At 36.0% G+C, this 17,087-nt stretch overlaps 1 protein-coding gene across 1 annotated transcript; it reads left to right on the top strand.

Moving 5' to 3' along the window:
- Positions 1-5,033: 5,033 nt before the first annotated feature.
- LOC118719011 (ubiquitin-conjugating enzyme E2 J2-like) lies at positions 5,034-14,652 on the top strand. The gene is given in 3 exon segments (XM_045582214.1): positions 5,034-5,078; positions 13,754-14,299; positions 14,302-14,652. Coding segments are annotated over 3 exon segments (810 nt in total). The 3' UTR covers positions 14,521-14,652.
- The last annotated feature ends 2,435 nt before the right edge of the window (positions 14,653-17,087 follow it).

Genomic DNA, 17,087 nt, shown 5'->3' with positions numbered 1-17,087 from the left:
ATTTTACATTAATAACTATACAGTATCAATAGCTCCTTGAGAAAAGTTTTCAGATCAATATTATAACCACCATGATTTGAAAAACTGTTAGAATTTTCCTAATTAGCTCCAGATTTCATTAACAATTAAAAGAAAAACAATAAAGAAAATAGTAAAGATTCATCTAAAGTACTGCTTCTTCCCCACATCTTCAGTAGTTTTACCTATTTCCTGAGGTCAGATGTATGAAGTAGGTCCATGTATAGTATGTTTAAATTCCAAATCCTGATTCAATATTTTTAGAACCAGATTCCATTCTAAATATCTCAGATACCACACCTCATATTTTCATCAACCAACAACTGCTAAAACAGAATGTGCATTGTGAAGTTCCTCAAACTTCTATTTACATGGCTACTTACATAGATTGATTTATCTTTTCTTATGGATAAAAATGGGTAAATTAATCAAAAGTTTAATGATGACCCTTAATCAGAAGAAAACAATGTTATATTATGTGTCTATATAAGAAATTAGAGAGGCACATACTAGATCTTATATACATATGCATATATGTGAATACATGTTAAATTTAAATGATTTGTGAAGAAAAACTTTCAGTGCTTAATGAGATAAAATACAAGATAAAAAAAACATTTATGTAACATGTGATTGACTTCCTGTTGATGCTGTACAAGTTAAATTTATGTATAATGTAAAGGTATATTATGTAAAAGAAAAAAGAATAACTTTCTAATTTCTCACAGAGAATATTTTATATTTGCAATGAAAGTACCACTGAGATTTTAGATAAAAACACATGGGCAGAATTGAATTTAAATACAGCATTGACTTCCAGCATGTTTTCTGACTTTTAAAGGGCACATTTTGAAAAAGAGAAAAGAAGCTCTCTGTGATTTATGATGATTTTAAATGTCTTTGATACTTTTGATTTTTCTCCAGGGTAAAAGGAGAACATAGTTTGATTTCCAGGTGGGCCCAGCAGCTTCCAGGCAGGGGCCCTTTGAGGACTAACTCAGCGGGGTCAGGATGAATTAAAGAGGAATGACAGATAGATCTGTACTGCCCTCTGAGAGAATGCAAGTAAGAATTCGGTTCTGCCTATGCTATGCCGGAAGGCATATAACAATGGTCTCTACAGAGTTTTTCAGAAGAGATATTTAACTTAGGTACTTTCTATTTGAGTTCAGAGATATGGGTTTTTAGTTGTTGAGTTAACAGTTTAAAGGTTGTGCTTTTGTTTTATTACTAAAATAATTTGGGAGTTTTCTATTAAGGTATAGAAGTAGCATAAAGTGTTTCAACCACTGTTTAGCACACACAAAAAAAATTATTTATTTTTCCAGATTTGGATTCCTGGTAACTTCAAAATTAATTTAATAAATGGGCACTATAATTAACATCAGGATAGTTATATAGAGATGATAATTTTCACTTCAATAGCCATTATGGCTAGGACCTAGTATTCAATAACCAAAATGAATTAGGGGGCATCTCCAATTGTAAAGATTAACTTGAGTTACCTGAACAATTTAAAATCTGTCAATTAAGACAAGATTATCCCAGTTAAAATTTTTAATTAGATAGAATGCATTAGTAACACAAACTTGGAAATATCAGTATCACGTAAACATAAAGGCTATGAGAGCAGATGTTTTTGTTTTGTTCATGACTATAGCATCAGAGTTTAGAACAATGGCTGGCTCCTAGTTTTGGTCACTTGTTGAATAATTGAATCTGCATTACTTGACACCAAATCTCTAAGACAAAATTTTATTTTATTTTAGCATTAAATAAGAATTAAAAAATCATTAAAAAAGGTCCATATCTTTACCAATAATAGACTTTCAATAATATCATTTTTAATGTTATGAATAATACACTAAATAATTATTTTTAGCCAAATTAATAAAAACTTATTTCATATAGCTTGTTATAGTATCTCATTTTACCTTTAAAAGTAATATTATAGGAGCCATGTCTTAATTGTTGAATTTTCCCCGCAGTCTCATAAACTCAGAAAATATCTATGTCCCCACAATTATGTTCTGACTGATGTTTTAAAGAGCCAGCAAAGGACCAAATACTCTCCTTTTTTAAAAAAATTAAAACCTGCAAAACTTAATTAAACTTCTCCTAATTCCTCAAGAGGGCAATAAATAAAAGAAAATTTCATCACCACCTGTCCCCAAAATGATTGGACTTTTACATAAGCAATTTAATATTCAGAATCATATTGTTTCCAGTTATTTAGTATCTATAGTTGTACCATATATCAAATGCTTTTTTTTAAATATATTTTTTATTGATTTTTAACAGAGAGGAAGGGAAAGGGATAGAGAGTTAGAAACATTGATGAGAAACATCCATCAGCTGCCTCCTCCACACCCCCTACTGGGGAATGTGTCTGCAACCAAGGTACATGCCCTTGACCTGAATTAACTGGGATATTTCAGTCCACAGGTTAAAGCCTTGTCCACTGAGCCAAACCGGTTTCAGCCCAAATACTTTTCTTTCAGAAATATTTTTTTAAGATAAAAGTGGATGTAACATGGGTTTAAGAATCTGTTGTTCACCCTGGCTGAATAGTTCAGTTGACTAGAGCATCATCCAGATTATGCCATGGTTATGGGTTCAACCCCTGGTCAGAGCACATACAGAATCAACCAATGAGTGGATAAGTAATTGAATGTTTTTCTCCCCCCTCCCCACTCAAATCAAGAATTTTTAAAAAAGAATCTATTGTTCAGTGATCACACTAAATTTTTTACTTTATTGCTTTATAGTCAAAATGTAAAAGCAAAGTCCTCAAAAGACAATCCTATTCAGAGCAGTGAGATTTTCTTCTAACTAATTAAAATAGAGCAGCCCAAAGCTCCCTTGTTGCAGTCTTGGCAGGTAGTTCCATGAGAGGACAATGGGACTGAAAGTGAATTAGTAGGATGCATTGTCACCATGGCCATAAACAGTCAATTTAAACATTTAATCGAAGTATGCACTAGGGAGCACGACTGTCCTCAGAGTGAATGTAGTTCATGCCAAATTGATTTTGTTTATAATCTAGTTCAATGAGATGCAAGGGAACCCATTGAAAACCAGCTGCAGATAGTGCTGCCAGGGGGAACTTCTGTGATATATTTGACTTCCCTAATTGGAGTTTAAGACCACAGAGGAAGCATTTTTTTTGTGTTTTTTTTTTCTGTCTAGACTCAACATTATCTGACTGTCAAATAATCACCCAGGGAAGACTGAAGATTATAGCTACCCTCTTGAATTTACTCTTGAATATATTCCAAAACTAAACTATAGCCCTAAAAAAGTTCTTAAGCTTCATTGGATGAAAAACTTTGGAATACACTAGATAAATAATATTTCAAATTCTTTCTTACAAATGTTACTGACAAGGCAACCAGATCTCAGCGCTTATCTTTTTGAAGGAAAGGTTTCAATCATGAAACAAAGGGCAGCAAAATGAGACATTATTGGCCTCAGTAAAAATATACTTAGGACAGTGAAACAAGAAAGGGCAAAGAAAAAGTAACAGGAGAGCCTAGGCTAGTGCTTTGGCTCACTCAGAAGTCAGAGAAAAGGGGTGCTTTGGAGACAGGTTCAGGGGGTTAGCCTAGAAGGAGCTGCTGCTGCCCATTGTTTAAAGGGTTGCAAGTCTTAAACCCCATTTGCATTGCAAGTGTTTATCTTTCTCTTGAAGGTGGTAATCTAAGGGGAGGGTTTCAAAAGAATATTCATCAGCTTTCTAGGTGTGCTCTTTCAGGGTCATGGTCTCCACTGATTGGCCAGTGCCAGATCAGGGTTATTAGTCAATGGGGTTGGTCCTGAAGCAGCCAAGGTGTAACTTGTCTGGTTTTGCTGCTTTTCTGGACCTGGAGCTGAAATACAACTCCTAGAGGCTTAAATATTAACTTTAGTGAGGAAAAGGTCAGGGGGTCTAAACCATCTGACCAGCGATATGAAAGATCAGAGGTCCCAACCCCATGACAGTGATATGAAAGATTAGGGGTGCAAACTGCTAGGGGAGATATGCTAGGGGAGAATAAGTTACCCTGTGGCAAAGTTCTTGTTTTCCCAGTTTTGCCCCTTGCTAGGCATCCCAGAGCTTTATGACCTGGAGAGTTTCTGTACCTGGCCCATCATCCTCCAAGAAGACAAGAACCAAGGTCAAGATCAGTCAAAATGTCTATCACATACATCCATTGTTGTCCTCAAGAAAAATAAATAAATAAATTTCTGCTGGATTCTTTAGCAGGATGAATATTCTAAATATATATATTCTTTGATTTTGGTATAAATACCCTAGAATTTGGAGAGTTTTCTCCATCTCACGTAAGGGATGAAGAATGTTTCACTGACAAGGAGCCACTAGACAAAAAGAGTTATTCAAAGCAAAGCACCACACAGGAGCCGCACACCAGCCAGGTAACAATACCTCTTTCCCACACAGTAGCAGCAGCCTCTGTACCCACAGCAGCAGCCTGCTGGTCAGTCATACATCTTCCCCATAATGCAGCCAGCCCCATACTGGCTGATCAGTAACAACTTAATACTGTTTAGACAAAAGAGGTTTCTTGCCAAATAGTGACCTCAGTCTTTTGAGTTACTGAAGGGCATGCTTGCACACTGCACTTACAGAACATTGTGGCCTTGCTCTTGCACCTGTGTATAGTCCTTGGACACCAGGGTGTTTGTGCTGTCACAGGTGAGCATCAAAACTAATTGTATTTTTGCCTTTGGTGCTGGCAACTATTCCAGAAATATTTTATTTAAATGATGTATTTTATTTAGCTTAGTTCCAGAGACATTTTATTGCAACACATCTGGACCTAAAATTTTCTCTCTTTGAAAGATTACAGCTGCAAGAAATCCAACTTTAGATAAAGCATAACTTCACTATTATTAATTATAAATAGATAATATTAAAATATATTTTCAAAATCAAAAGGATAAACAAGTCAAATAAAGAAAAGAAATAGATTAGAAAAAATTGCTATCAGAATGTATAACATCTCAGATTAGAAATGAGTAGTCCTTTTGATGTGGATTCACTCCCGGACATAAAGCAGGTAATTAAAAAATAATGTATTAACACTTTTATTAAAATTCAAGACTTAATTGAAAATTACTGTGGGCTTCCCTCATGTCTTCTGAATACTAAACTATCACTTCTAGTCAACTTAAGATATCAATATAACTCAGAAAATGTAGGGTATATTTTAGAGAGAATGCTGAGAGAAGGAACACAGAGAAATCTAGCTTCTAACATACAAATCAATATGATAAGTGATTTTGGCTGCCTTTGAATTAGGTTTCTGTATTGGAGGAGAATTTTCTTCCCACTCAATTTAGAATAAAAGCTACGGAACCTAAAGAATTCAGATTTATTGATCTCCCATCTGGCTAATAGAGAGAAAATGGGAAATAAAAGGTTGGCTTTTCCCTTTTCTATTTAGGATATTTGATAGAAGAAAAACCAGATAACAGGAGAGTGGCAAATATAGACAAAATTGGAGAGAAGGTGTGTTATGTAAGGGAAGGTAACACCAACTGCAGAGTAGGTTCTCTTGCCTTTACATGCGCTGTAGGAATCTGTAAGCCCCATCAAAGAAAACTTAGAAGTTCATTGTTGTGAGAGAAAGGAAAGATCTGAATTTTAGATTTTCTTTTTCAGTGTCAGAAACACCATCTTACCTGAGCAAAGGAGTAGATAGACCCAAAGTAAAAACTGCCTCACAGAAGGCTACAGAGGGTGCCTCACTCATCACAACCAACAAATCTCAGAATAAGACCTCATACAGAGCAAGATGTTAGGTCACTACTGAGCCCCAATGAAGACCACAAGCCATACAGTGTCTCAGACTTTAAATGAAAAGACCCATGGACACAAAAAGTGCCATATCAAAGACTAGAAAAGCAAAATGCCTAGAACCACATTTAAAAATATATGTATCATCATGAGGTCTTCTCAGTTACCCTATACTCCATATAAGATATCATTCCACATCCAACCACACAAACATAGAGCTCAGCACACCCAGACACTTCTTCAGGGAGAAAACTAAAAGGATGAATTAGCATAACCAAAACATAGCAATTTTTATCTAAGAGAGACTGAACACTTAGGTTAATTAAATTTTGATTGCTTTTTAAATTTTATTTATTTATTTCCTTTAGCTAAGAAAAACATGGAGGCTTAAAATGTACATCAGATTACTTATAGTGTAAAGGAAATAAGTTTTATTTTCTTGGAAGATTCAAGTTTAATTTTGTTAGTAAAGTCATGCAATCTAGTAATAAAAATAATGTGAACTAATAAAGATGAGTGTGATAAGGGAAAATAAGATTGTCAAATTAAAAATCATGACAAAAGCAATATACAGCAGTAGGAAGAAGGAACATAAGCATCTACTAAATAGAAGATAATGCAGTAAAATTTCCCAAGAATTCGAAGAAAAGGAAAAGAAATTTTAAAAAAAGAAAAATAATGAGATGGAAGATTTATATGGAAGATTCAGCCCATGATTTAAAGAAAGTAAAGGAAAAGGGTGGACAGAAAGATCATGGAAAATTAATTAAAAGATCACATTTAAAGATCACATTTTAAAAAATGAGAGTTTCCAGACAACTTAAGTGTTACACAAGACACATTCTCCTGGAATTTGCAAATGTTAATGACAAAGAAAGATAGAATCTTGAGAGGAAAAACAGCCAGACATATATGAATAAGACTGGCTCATAAACTATCTAGATCATTAAACACCAGAATATAAACAACTACAGAACTCATAAGGGAAAAACATTTCAGCTTAAAATTCTATTCCAGCAAGTGTGTTATGCTCATAAAAGACATAAATTTGAGATAATCAAACACCCAATAAAAGAATAAAACATCCTTTCTATATAATCCATTTGAACACCAAGAAAGATAATTAACAATCAAGTTAGCAATTAACATTTCTGTGATTGCTATTAATTGAATATACTATTTATTAAGCATTTACTATATCGGACATTTTGCTAAGCTCTTCAACAGAGCCAATCTATTGTATAAACTATTTGTGTGAAAAAATTCATAACATTTTTAACTGTCAAAATATGTATAATTCTGAATGTGGATACATTTTAAAGAAGCAAATCAAATCTGGTTCATGACAGATGCTTAGAATTTAACTATGTGGAGAAGGAAATCAGTTTTAAAATTCTAGATATGTTATTTTGCTGTGATTTGTAAAACATTTCTCCTCTCACGGTGGCATTGCATGACTAATTACTGCAAAAGCAACATTTATAAGAACCTCTCTGTATGCTTCTCATAAGAAGACAATCTTTTAACTTATTTTTAAAATTAATTTCTTAACTAATAGTTTGGTAAAGCATGGCCATTTTAATTATTGGGATTTCGAAGCATTTCTGTTTCATTTACCTCGTCTCATAAACACATTATCAATCCTGCCAGAAACTTCTCATCTAGTTTGGTAGACAACAATAATACAATAAATGTATGAATAAAGAAATACATCACTCAGTGCTATTAGCTTTACAATGTGTATTTATTTATTTATAGAGTATACATGGTAAGGATAATAATTACTTTGGGTTACAAGGGCTGTAGTGTGTAGGGAAGAATTACTAGTGAGCAGAGAGAAGGAAGCTAGGTAGACGGAGGGGGGGGGGAGGACTATGGGAGAAGGAAGTAGAACAGGGGAACCCCATTAGGCAGAGTTACTAAGACAACCCAGCTAGGCAAGGAAAGAAAGGCATATGAGAGCCATGAGCTTTAAAATGTATGAATGTTACTAAGACAGGCAGCTTGCAGATAACCAATCACAAGGCAGTGAGGTATATAACCAATTCCAAGAATGTTACTAAGGCAGAATCAGGAACTAGCAAGTCATGTACCTACTCCCTAGATTTAAAAGAACATTCATTCATATTCTCTCTCTCTCTCTTTCTCTCTCTCTCTCTCTCTCTCTCTCTCTCTCTCTCTCTCTCTCTCTCTCTCTCTCCCCCCCCCCCCCCCCACTCTTTCTGTGCCCCCTCTCCAGCATACTGGGCTCTCATATCTCTGGATATTTATTCCCCTGTGTCTACATGGTTTATGGCCATATGGGACTCTACAGATGGACTAACGGACTTTAATGCACCTAGACTGAACTACACCAAGATGCAACATGGAAAGGAAGATCAGGACACTGGCCTGGCCTGCTTTTAGAACTCCAGCTGCACCTTTTCTGGGAATGACTTATCTCAATAAATTTTGCTACCACTACCATATTTTGTTGCAAATCCATTCTTCAGTTTTGCAAGACAATTAACTTGGACTCAAACATCTCACATATTGCTGTCACTAGGAGGCACTTTAATGAGGCCTTAAGTGTAGGTATAGGAAAATATAGAAGTCAAAGGTAATGTGAGCTAGCCAGACTAAGGGATGAGGAAAACTGAGACAGAATCAAAAGGTAATTCAGACTGACCTGAAGGTTAATCTTTAAAGTCAAAACATTCTGGAGTTCAAATGTCTAGTATTTGATTGTATTGCAAGCTATAACTAGCATGAGATGAAGATGGTGGTTATTTCAGTGTTAAAATCTAGTTGTCCCAATGACCAACTAGAAACAAAGGTCCATGAGAAAATAAAACATGACACCTGAATGAAGGGAGCCTGTTTATAATGAAGTATTAAAAAAATGAATAGATGGCATTAGCCAAAGCAGTTATATTCTGCTTGGTGAATGTCTTTTGGGCTTGCATGTGAGAAATAGGGGATGTCAAATACTCTAAAAACCTCTGTAAGCCTGCTATAAGTTCCATCACTGATTAAAATAACTGAATACCAAATGTAACCAACAAACTCCCTTTACATTTATCTGCTTCTTCGAATACTAAGTACTTTCTTATCTCCATCACTTTCAGACTTTCTCTTGCTGTGTGCCTATCTATACATATTCATCATGCTGACAGAAGAATCAGGTATAAGAATTCAGATAAGAAAACATGCTATGCACTGCTTTATCTTTTAAAATATGGGACACACATAAAAATAGACATACAAAGACGGCTTCTTAGAAATAACAATAGAAATAATGCACACAGTGTATCTTCATGTTTATCTTGGTAAGCACAGAGCAGTCACTCACTGATCATTTGAGTGGTGGATATTTTTTATTTTTCCTTCATCTCCTAAAAGTCAATAATAAAAGCCCCATCTACAAAATTCCTAGATCTACTGCCTATGTAATTAGACTTCTACAGGTTATTCCTACCCCACTGCCAGTGGAATGTGGCAGAAGAAAGATTGGTCCAAACACAGAGAAATACTTTTGAAGCCAGAGCAATTCTTAAACTGATTGTCTGCATGAGCCTTCACTGTACACTCAGAGAGAAACTCAAAGACAGGGAAGGAGTTCTGTCTATATTGGTGTTGATTCTACTATGACTGAACTTTTACAAGTACTGTTCTCTGAACAACATCTTAAAAAAGAGGGTTTTGCCTCTTTGCATTACTTGGTGCACTTCATTTATCAGAGACTAGTAAACTTCCCTAAAAACGTAACTATATGATGCCATCTGAAAGAATTTCTAAAGAAAAGATAAGAAATTTCTTCTGTACAGCCTTTTTCTGGTTAACCTTGGATTGTTTTATTCCAAGACATTTTTTCTTTCTTTCTGTCATTAACTATGTCATGGATTGAAGTAATAATTAGTTATTATTTTGAAGTATGTTCACTAGAAAAAGATATACTGAATATGTCTAAGAATTTTTAAGTCACACATTAGTTATTTTAAAATTTATATTATGAGCAAAATTTAATTTAAAAGTATCTACAGTTACCAAAGATTTGCTTTTTTAAAGCAAAAATAATTGAATGTAAATGCAAATGAGTTATTTGTCATTTAACCTTCAAGTTTATTTACTATACTCAATTAGAAATATGTATTTAGAGCTACACTCATAAACCATGCATGTGTAGTTTTGCCTCTTTCTAAAACAAGGAGAAATAGCTAAAAAGTATGAGCCTTGAACAGATTACAAATTCTTCTACACAGCTGTTGATTCTTATGAAAATTCTAGTGAGAAACTAAGAATGAAAACATGACTAAAATAATGAACCTTAATGTTGTTGCTTGATTTATTTTGTACACTAAGACATAATTGGCTTTCCTAGCAAACAAAGTAGTTCATCTCCTTAAACTAGATTTTCATTTGCGATTTGAACCCCAAGTCACTCCAATAAGACCTTTAAAAAAATGCATGCCCTGTCAGTCAACTTTCCTAAAAGTCAGGGCCTACAGGATTGACATTTACTTTTCATATTTCAACATCGCTGTCCTTCCTCCCCTGGCCTCCTCCCTTCCTTCCTTTTAACAAGCACTCAGGCAGAAGTACTCCAAAACAAGAGTCTCTTCAGAGAGAAACAGAGTCGCAAGTAAATGTATTTGCATATCAAAATGCTTTTGATGTCAAATACAAAATTTCCCAGAATATATCAAGAAATAAACAATATATATTCTACCATTGATGTATAGTCTTAGTGCATAAACTCTATTTAACATTATTCACTTTTGAATGATTCACCTAAATCATTATATATGAAGAATAAAGAGTTGTATACTAAAAAATAATGAACTCTTGCAGTGTTTTAACACTACTCCACACTCAGATTTTATGTTTTTCCTAAAATTGAGAAATTCAAGTTTCCCATGGTTTTGTCCTTGTGGCTACTGGAATAGTACACGTTTTGACATGATGTCCTTTCTGTAGATCGATTGCTTCATTGCAGTTATCTAGAGAACTAAGTCAATTCCCAACCCCCTGCCTAACTAATAACTGGTACTTGAGAAAAGCAGCACAGTAGACATAACCATACAAATGGGTTTAGATGGAACAAAACAATAATCAGAAAATAATTGCCCCTAAGTAGATAATGGTTGTAACTTGGATTCCCAAACTTACAGGTTATTTAAGATTTTCTCTATGAGATACAACTAATGTGTTGACATGGTGCTTTAAATGTGAAATTCAATATAAAATAGTGTGCACTGTACCTTATTTGTAGCTCTTGTGCATAGTATTCAGTAACATGACATTGCAAATCCCTGTAAATAGAACAAAACGGATGAGCCAAATTCATTTTCAGATTTGAATCTGAGCAAAGTTTTATAATTAAGGGAAAACTATTGTTATCTATCAATCATTTCCATATAATATCTGGTACTGATTAAATTTTAGAAGTGCTCTACATGTTACTATAGACAAAAACTAATGCAATGCTTGTTAATACCATTAAAAAAGAGTTGTTTCTGATTAAACCTTATATTAACAAAACTTTCAGGTCAAGGTAATGAATCATTTTGGAAGCTCATTCTTCAAATTTCACAATGAATATAGATATAATACATAAGAAATACTGTTGTTAAATTTAATAGATTATTTAAATAAACTGGAATAAATAAATTTATTCCAGTTTATTTAAATAATCTATTGTATTAAATTTATATATATATATATATATATATATATATATATATATATATATCTTACATGTACTCAATATGTGTATTTAGCAAAAAAATGAAATGCAAGGGTAATACATTTCACATTGCAATAATTTGGTATTTTGGAAAATATTGAAATGAAGTTTGGGGCAATATGACTAAAACAATAATTTATTTAGCATTATATTTCACATCTTGGTAAAAGTAAAATTCATTGTATTGGGTTGGAACAAAGAGATCTAAGTTAATATAAGATCACGTTAACAATATATTGTCTTTAAACCCCAAGTTTAAATCTTAAAGTAGAAAGGAACTCTAAAATAACTGACTTCTGTTCATATATATATGAGGTTTTGGTTTAGATAATGCATCTCATATAATTTTATATTATATTCAAATCTAACTAATGAAGAGGATACCTAATTATGACTTGTATCTTTGATTATTGCAGCCAGAGAAATTTATCTGGGTAGAGAAGTTGCTTTAGATTCCACAGTTAACAAATAAATGGCAAGGCCAATAATTGGTCTTCAAGTCCAGGTTACTTTCTCAGTTGTACATTGCCATGTTATAAAGACTGACACACTAAAATAGAGGAAGAATATCAAAAGCATTTCTTTTTTCCTTTCCCTCAAGCAAGGAATTAACAAAAAAGTTACTGTCCAAGCTGAACCCATGCTTAAATCACTCAAGTCCTTTTAGCTATTATTTTATCATCATAGACCCATACAAGCAATGTTGTACTCTTTTCACCAAAACACATAAAATCCAGGCTTATCAAATGAATTCAGTTGAGAAATTATGAGATGACCACAGGCAATGCAGTTTCCAAGCATGCTGCCAAAGAAACAAAAGCATGTGTTTACAAAACTATCCACTATCGACCTTTATGTCTAATGCAACAAGCTACAATAATTGGTTGATTTGGGGAATCATTTCTGAAGCTTTGCAAAAATTCTGACAATGTCAAATTATGTGCTAACCTATGAAATGCCAGGTCCTAGGGAAGTTATAGGTAGTGTAGGAAGGCAAAGCTTTTCCAGGAAACTAGGTCATGACATGTAAGAGAGTACTGCTGTGCTAGTAATCCTTAAGAAGCTGGACAGAGATTTCTTTCTGATATGAACATGAGGTAATTCCCTCCTATGGGAATAAAAAGTAGTGAAGAGCTTTGGCTCACACAAATATATTCTGTTAAAACTATGTTGCATTTGTATCATGAATACAGAATTCCTCCCTCTTAACATTTCATTTTGAACATAAACCATGTTTAATGCAGCAGATTAACAGATCTTCTTTCTAATTATGCTCAGATTTACTTTCTAAATATATTCAGATTAATCTAATATGTCTAATCCCATTCAGCTTCATTGTGGTAACAATGTGCAATCCCAAGGTTTACACAGAGGGAGGTCTCAATAAAGACAAAGGCATAAGCGGAGAAATAATTTCCTACAACCAAAAGTCAAAGTAAGATTCCTACCAGCATTAAACTGACAAACAACATGATATTCCCAAGGCAACAGGGGAGAGAAATCAACAGTGGATATTTCAAGAATTTTCCACATAGCAAAGAGAATCTTATGCCCCATTTGTAATTAAAATGTGGCAGAGTATTATCGATGTCCTTGAATGTCTGCACCAGGATTATTAAAAGTGGGGGATCTAGGTTTCTCTTCACTTAAAACACAGCCCTTGCCCATCCGACATGACTCAGTGGTTGATAGGACATCACAATTCGATTCCTGGTCAAGGTACATTCCCGGGTTTTGGCTCCCTCCCCAGTCAGGGGAGTGCAGGAGACAGTGGATCAGTGACGCTCTCATCATTGAAGTGTCTCACCCTCTCCCTTCCTCTCTCTAAAATCAATAAAATATATATTTTAAAATAAATACAACCCTGTCTAAAAGGAATAGAAATTGATCAGATCATCTTCATTTCAATTACAACAATTAAAATATACTTTAATTCCCAAACACCTATATTTATTCTATCAAAGTCAAGTTAAATTAAATGAAGACATGGAACCTGGTGGAGGGGAGCAACGGAGGAGGGGGGCGGGGGAAGAGTGGAACATCTGTGATAATATGAACAATAAAGATTTTTAAAAAAATAGATCTTGGAAGGTGAGGCAGCGGCTGGGGCGGGGTGGTGGGCTTGGTCCCGGGCGGTGTGGCTCTCTGGCGCGGGCCCCACTCTCCTCTCCTGCTCCGGCCTCCACCTCAGCGAGCCTGAGCAGCAATAGGAGAGCGCCAACCACAGCCACCCAGCGACTGAGACAGGACTACTTCGGATTCAGAAAGACCCGGTGCCTTGCATCTGTGCCGAGCCCCTCCCTTCCAATATTCTGGAGTGGCATTATGTGGTCCGAGGCCCTAAGAGGACTCCTTACGAAGGTGGCTATTACCATGGAAAACTAATTTTTTCCCCAGAGAATTCCCCTTTTATTAAACCTCCTAGTATTTATATGATAACCCCCCACCCCAATGGAAGATTTAAGTGCAATACGAGGCTTTGTCTTTCCATCACGGACTTCCACCCAGACACCTGGGACCGGGCCTGGTCCGTCTCTACCATCCTGACGGGGCTCCCGAGCTTCATGGTGGAGAAGGGCCCCACCCTGGGCAGCATAGAGACGTCGGACTTCACGAAAAGACAACTGGCAGCGCAGAGTTTACTGTTTAATTTAAAGGGCAAAGTCTTCTGTGAGTTGTTTCCTGAAGTCGTGGAGGAGATTAAACAAAAGCAAAAAGCACAGGACGAGCTCAGCAGCAGACACCCCCCGACCCCCACCCCCTGGTGCTGTCCCTACCAGACGTGGCTCCCGACGGGGACACGCACCAGGGCCAGCACGGGCTGCAGCTCCTCACCGGGCACACGCCAGGGCCCCACCTTGCGGGCTTGCAGCAGGCCAACCGGCACCACGGACTCCTTAACTTGTTTGCTATCCTTGGGTCTGCAGCCTTTGCCCACACGGTCAAGTACGTGCTGAGAAGCATAGCACAGTTGTGAGCTGCACGCCGGACGCAGAGTGGCCGAGAGCGAGGGACGGCCCAGCCTGACCTGGCTGGCTGGACCAGCCATCCACACAGGGCGGACGGCCCAACGCCTGGGGTTAGCTTTTCAAACACCATTAAGAGGAAACAAAAACCAGAGTGGGGGCTTGGACTGGAGCGTACACACAGTCCCGCCCACGCGCCCTGGTCTCGCTGTGGAGCTCGGGCTGCGGAGGGGGCCTCGCGCTGTGGTTCTGTACCTCATGTCCTGCATTGTCTTTGGGACATGTCTTAGTAAACCTGTTTTTCATTTTATAGATTTGATCACTTAAAATATAAACCTTGATGCCTAAAAAAAAAAGATTAAAAAAAAATTTAAAAAAAGATTAAAAAAAATAAAGACATGGCTTCACAAGTATATATATATATATATATATATATATATATATATATACACAAGTATATATATGTATATATATATACATACATACATATATATATATATATATATATATATATATATATATATATATATAACATGTATTTATCCTATATAATAAAAGCATAGTATACAAATTGTACCCTGGACTGGAGTTCTTCTGAGAGTTCAACCAGGGGGCAGGTTGGCCTAGGGAAGGGAAGGAGGCCCTGGCCAACAGCCGGCAGCCACTAGGGATCTTACTAGTGCACTAATATCATGCACTGGGCCTCTAGTGTGTGTGTGTGTGTGTGTGTGTGTGCATGACAGCAACAAAATATTTCAATTTGGGGGAATACGAAAGGGAAGGGGAAGGGGCACTGATCAGTATAAGTACATTCTGGTATAATAAACTACTAGACAACAAGTATGTAGTTACTGACAACTGTACATAGAATATTATCTTATCAGATATTTTTCTTCTGTCATATAAACATTCACTTCCTGTTATATGCATAGGAACAATGCTTTTTTTTTTTTTTTTTTTTTTTTTTTGCTTAAAAGTGTTCAAAAAGACACTATTAATCTCTCCATCTTGGAAGTAACACATACTCTAGCTTATACTGCCAGTAAAGCAGGCAGTACGTTATAGGAATGTGTGTTTCCTCACAGGACTCTTACGTTCTAAGGTGCAGAGAGCATGCCCTAAAATCAATGTCTCCTCAGAACCTCACATATTACTTGGAAAGTGGCAAGTATCTAATACATGTGAGTTCAACTGCAATACATACAGGCCACAAACCTAAAGGATCCGCAGGAGATCACTCAGCCTTTAGTTTTTTAAGTCCTGCTCTTTGTAAATAAACCATGATTCTGCATTCTCTTTCAGGGCAAAATTCAGAGAGAAAAGAGAAGAGGTGACTCCTTTCTATTAGTGTGCATTGGTTTATCACTGGCTTCCCACTTATAATTCAAATGCATAATTTTCTCTGTGGAAAATAGAATATAATTAACGAAGACTATCTGGTCCAGTGGTCTTTTGCCTTTTGGTCCACATGAACCCTCTCCATGGTTTTGGTTGTTACTGTTTCTTATTAAATTCCCCTGGGAACACTTGCTTCTGGTCATGATGTTCCCCCACTCTGAAATAAGTATTATTCATCAGACATCAGCCTGATTCCCTCCTCTTATTATTTCTTTCCATTTCACCTCCCAGTTATTGTGTACTTGACTCCATGTTTTTTCTTGTGGGAAAAGGGCTGGTCAGAGTACAAAAATAAGGCAGTCCACAATATGATGAGAATGTAAAAATAAACATAAGAAAAAAAATAAACAAGCAAACAAAATAAACATAAGCAAATAAAACGCATTTTTGAGTCAGATAAAAGGAGACACTCTATAAAGAATGGCCAGAGAGAAACAACATAAAGCAAGACTATATCCCAGTAGCCAAAGCAAAAAAAAAAAAAAAATTAGTATTTTAGAATATAAAGTATATTTAGTATGCTAGGTTTCAAACAGGAATACGGAAAGTGTCTTGAGTAAATACATATATACAAGCAATAAACTAAAAAAGATAAATATGTACAATGAGTATAAAGAATATACCGTATTTTTCGTACCATAAGACGCACTTTTTCCCCCCCAGAAGTGGGGGGAAAAAGTCCCTGCGTCTTATGGTCCAAATATAGCCTACACATATACTTTTAAAAAAAAGTTTTTTTACTTGCCCGGCTCTGTGTGGTCTCTGTGTGCTTGCCCGGCTCTAACATGGTTCTAATTGCTGCTGTTTACTTTACAGGGTTGATTACATGTGTTTATGACTGTGATGTTGGGTTTTAATGCACATAAAATATTTTAGGACACTATTTGTTTCAGAATCTTTTTTTCTTCATTTCCCTTCTCTAAAAACTGGTGCGTCTTATGGTCCGGAGCGTCTTATGGTCCGAAAAATACGGTAATTCAAGCCGAAACCGGTTTGGCTCAGTGGTAGAGCGTCGGTGTGCGGACTGAAGGGTCCCAGGTTCGATTCCGGTCGGGGGCATGTACATTGGTTGCGGGCACATCCCCGGTAGTGAGTGTGCAAGAGGCAGCTGGTCAGTGTTTCTCTAGCTCTCTATCTCTCTCCCTTCCTCTCTGTGAAATATCAATAAAATATATTAAAA

This window comes from Pipistrellus kuhlii, unplaced genomic scaffold (genome assembly GCF_014108245.1).
Source record: "Pipistrellus kuhlii isolate mPipKuh1 unplaced genomic scaffold, mPipKuh1.p scaffold_m20_p_15, whole genome shotgun sequence".
NCBI classification, from domain to species: Eukaryota; Metazoa; Chordata; class Mammalia; order Chiroptera; family Vespertilionidae; genus Pipistrellus; species Pipistrellus kuhlii.
The sequence above is the reverse complement of the archived record's forward strand: the minus strand, read 5'-3'. Positions and strand labels throughout refer to the sequence as shown.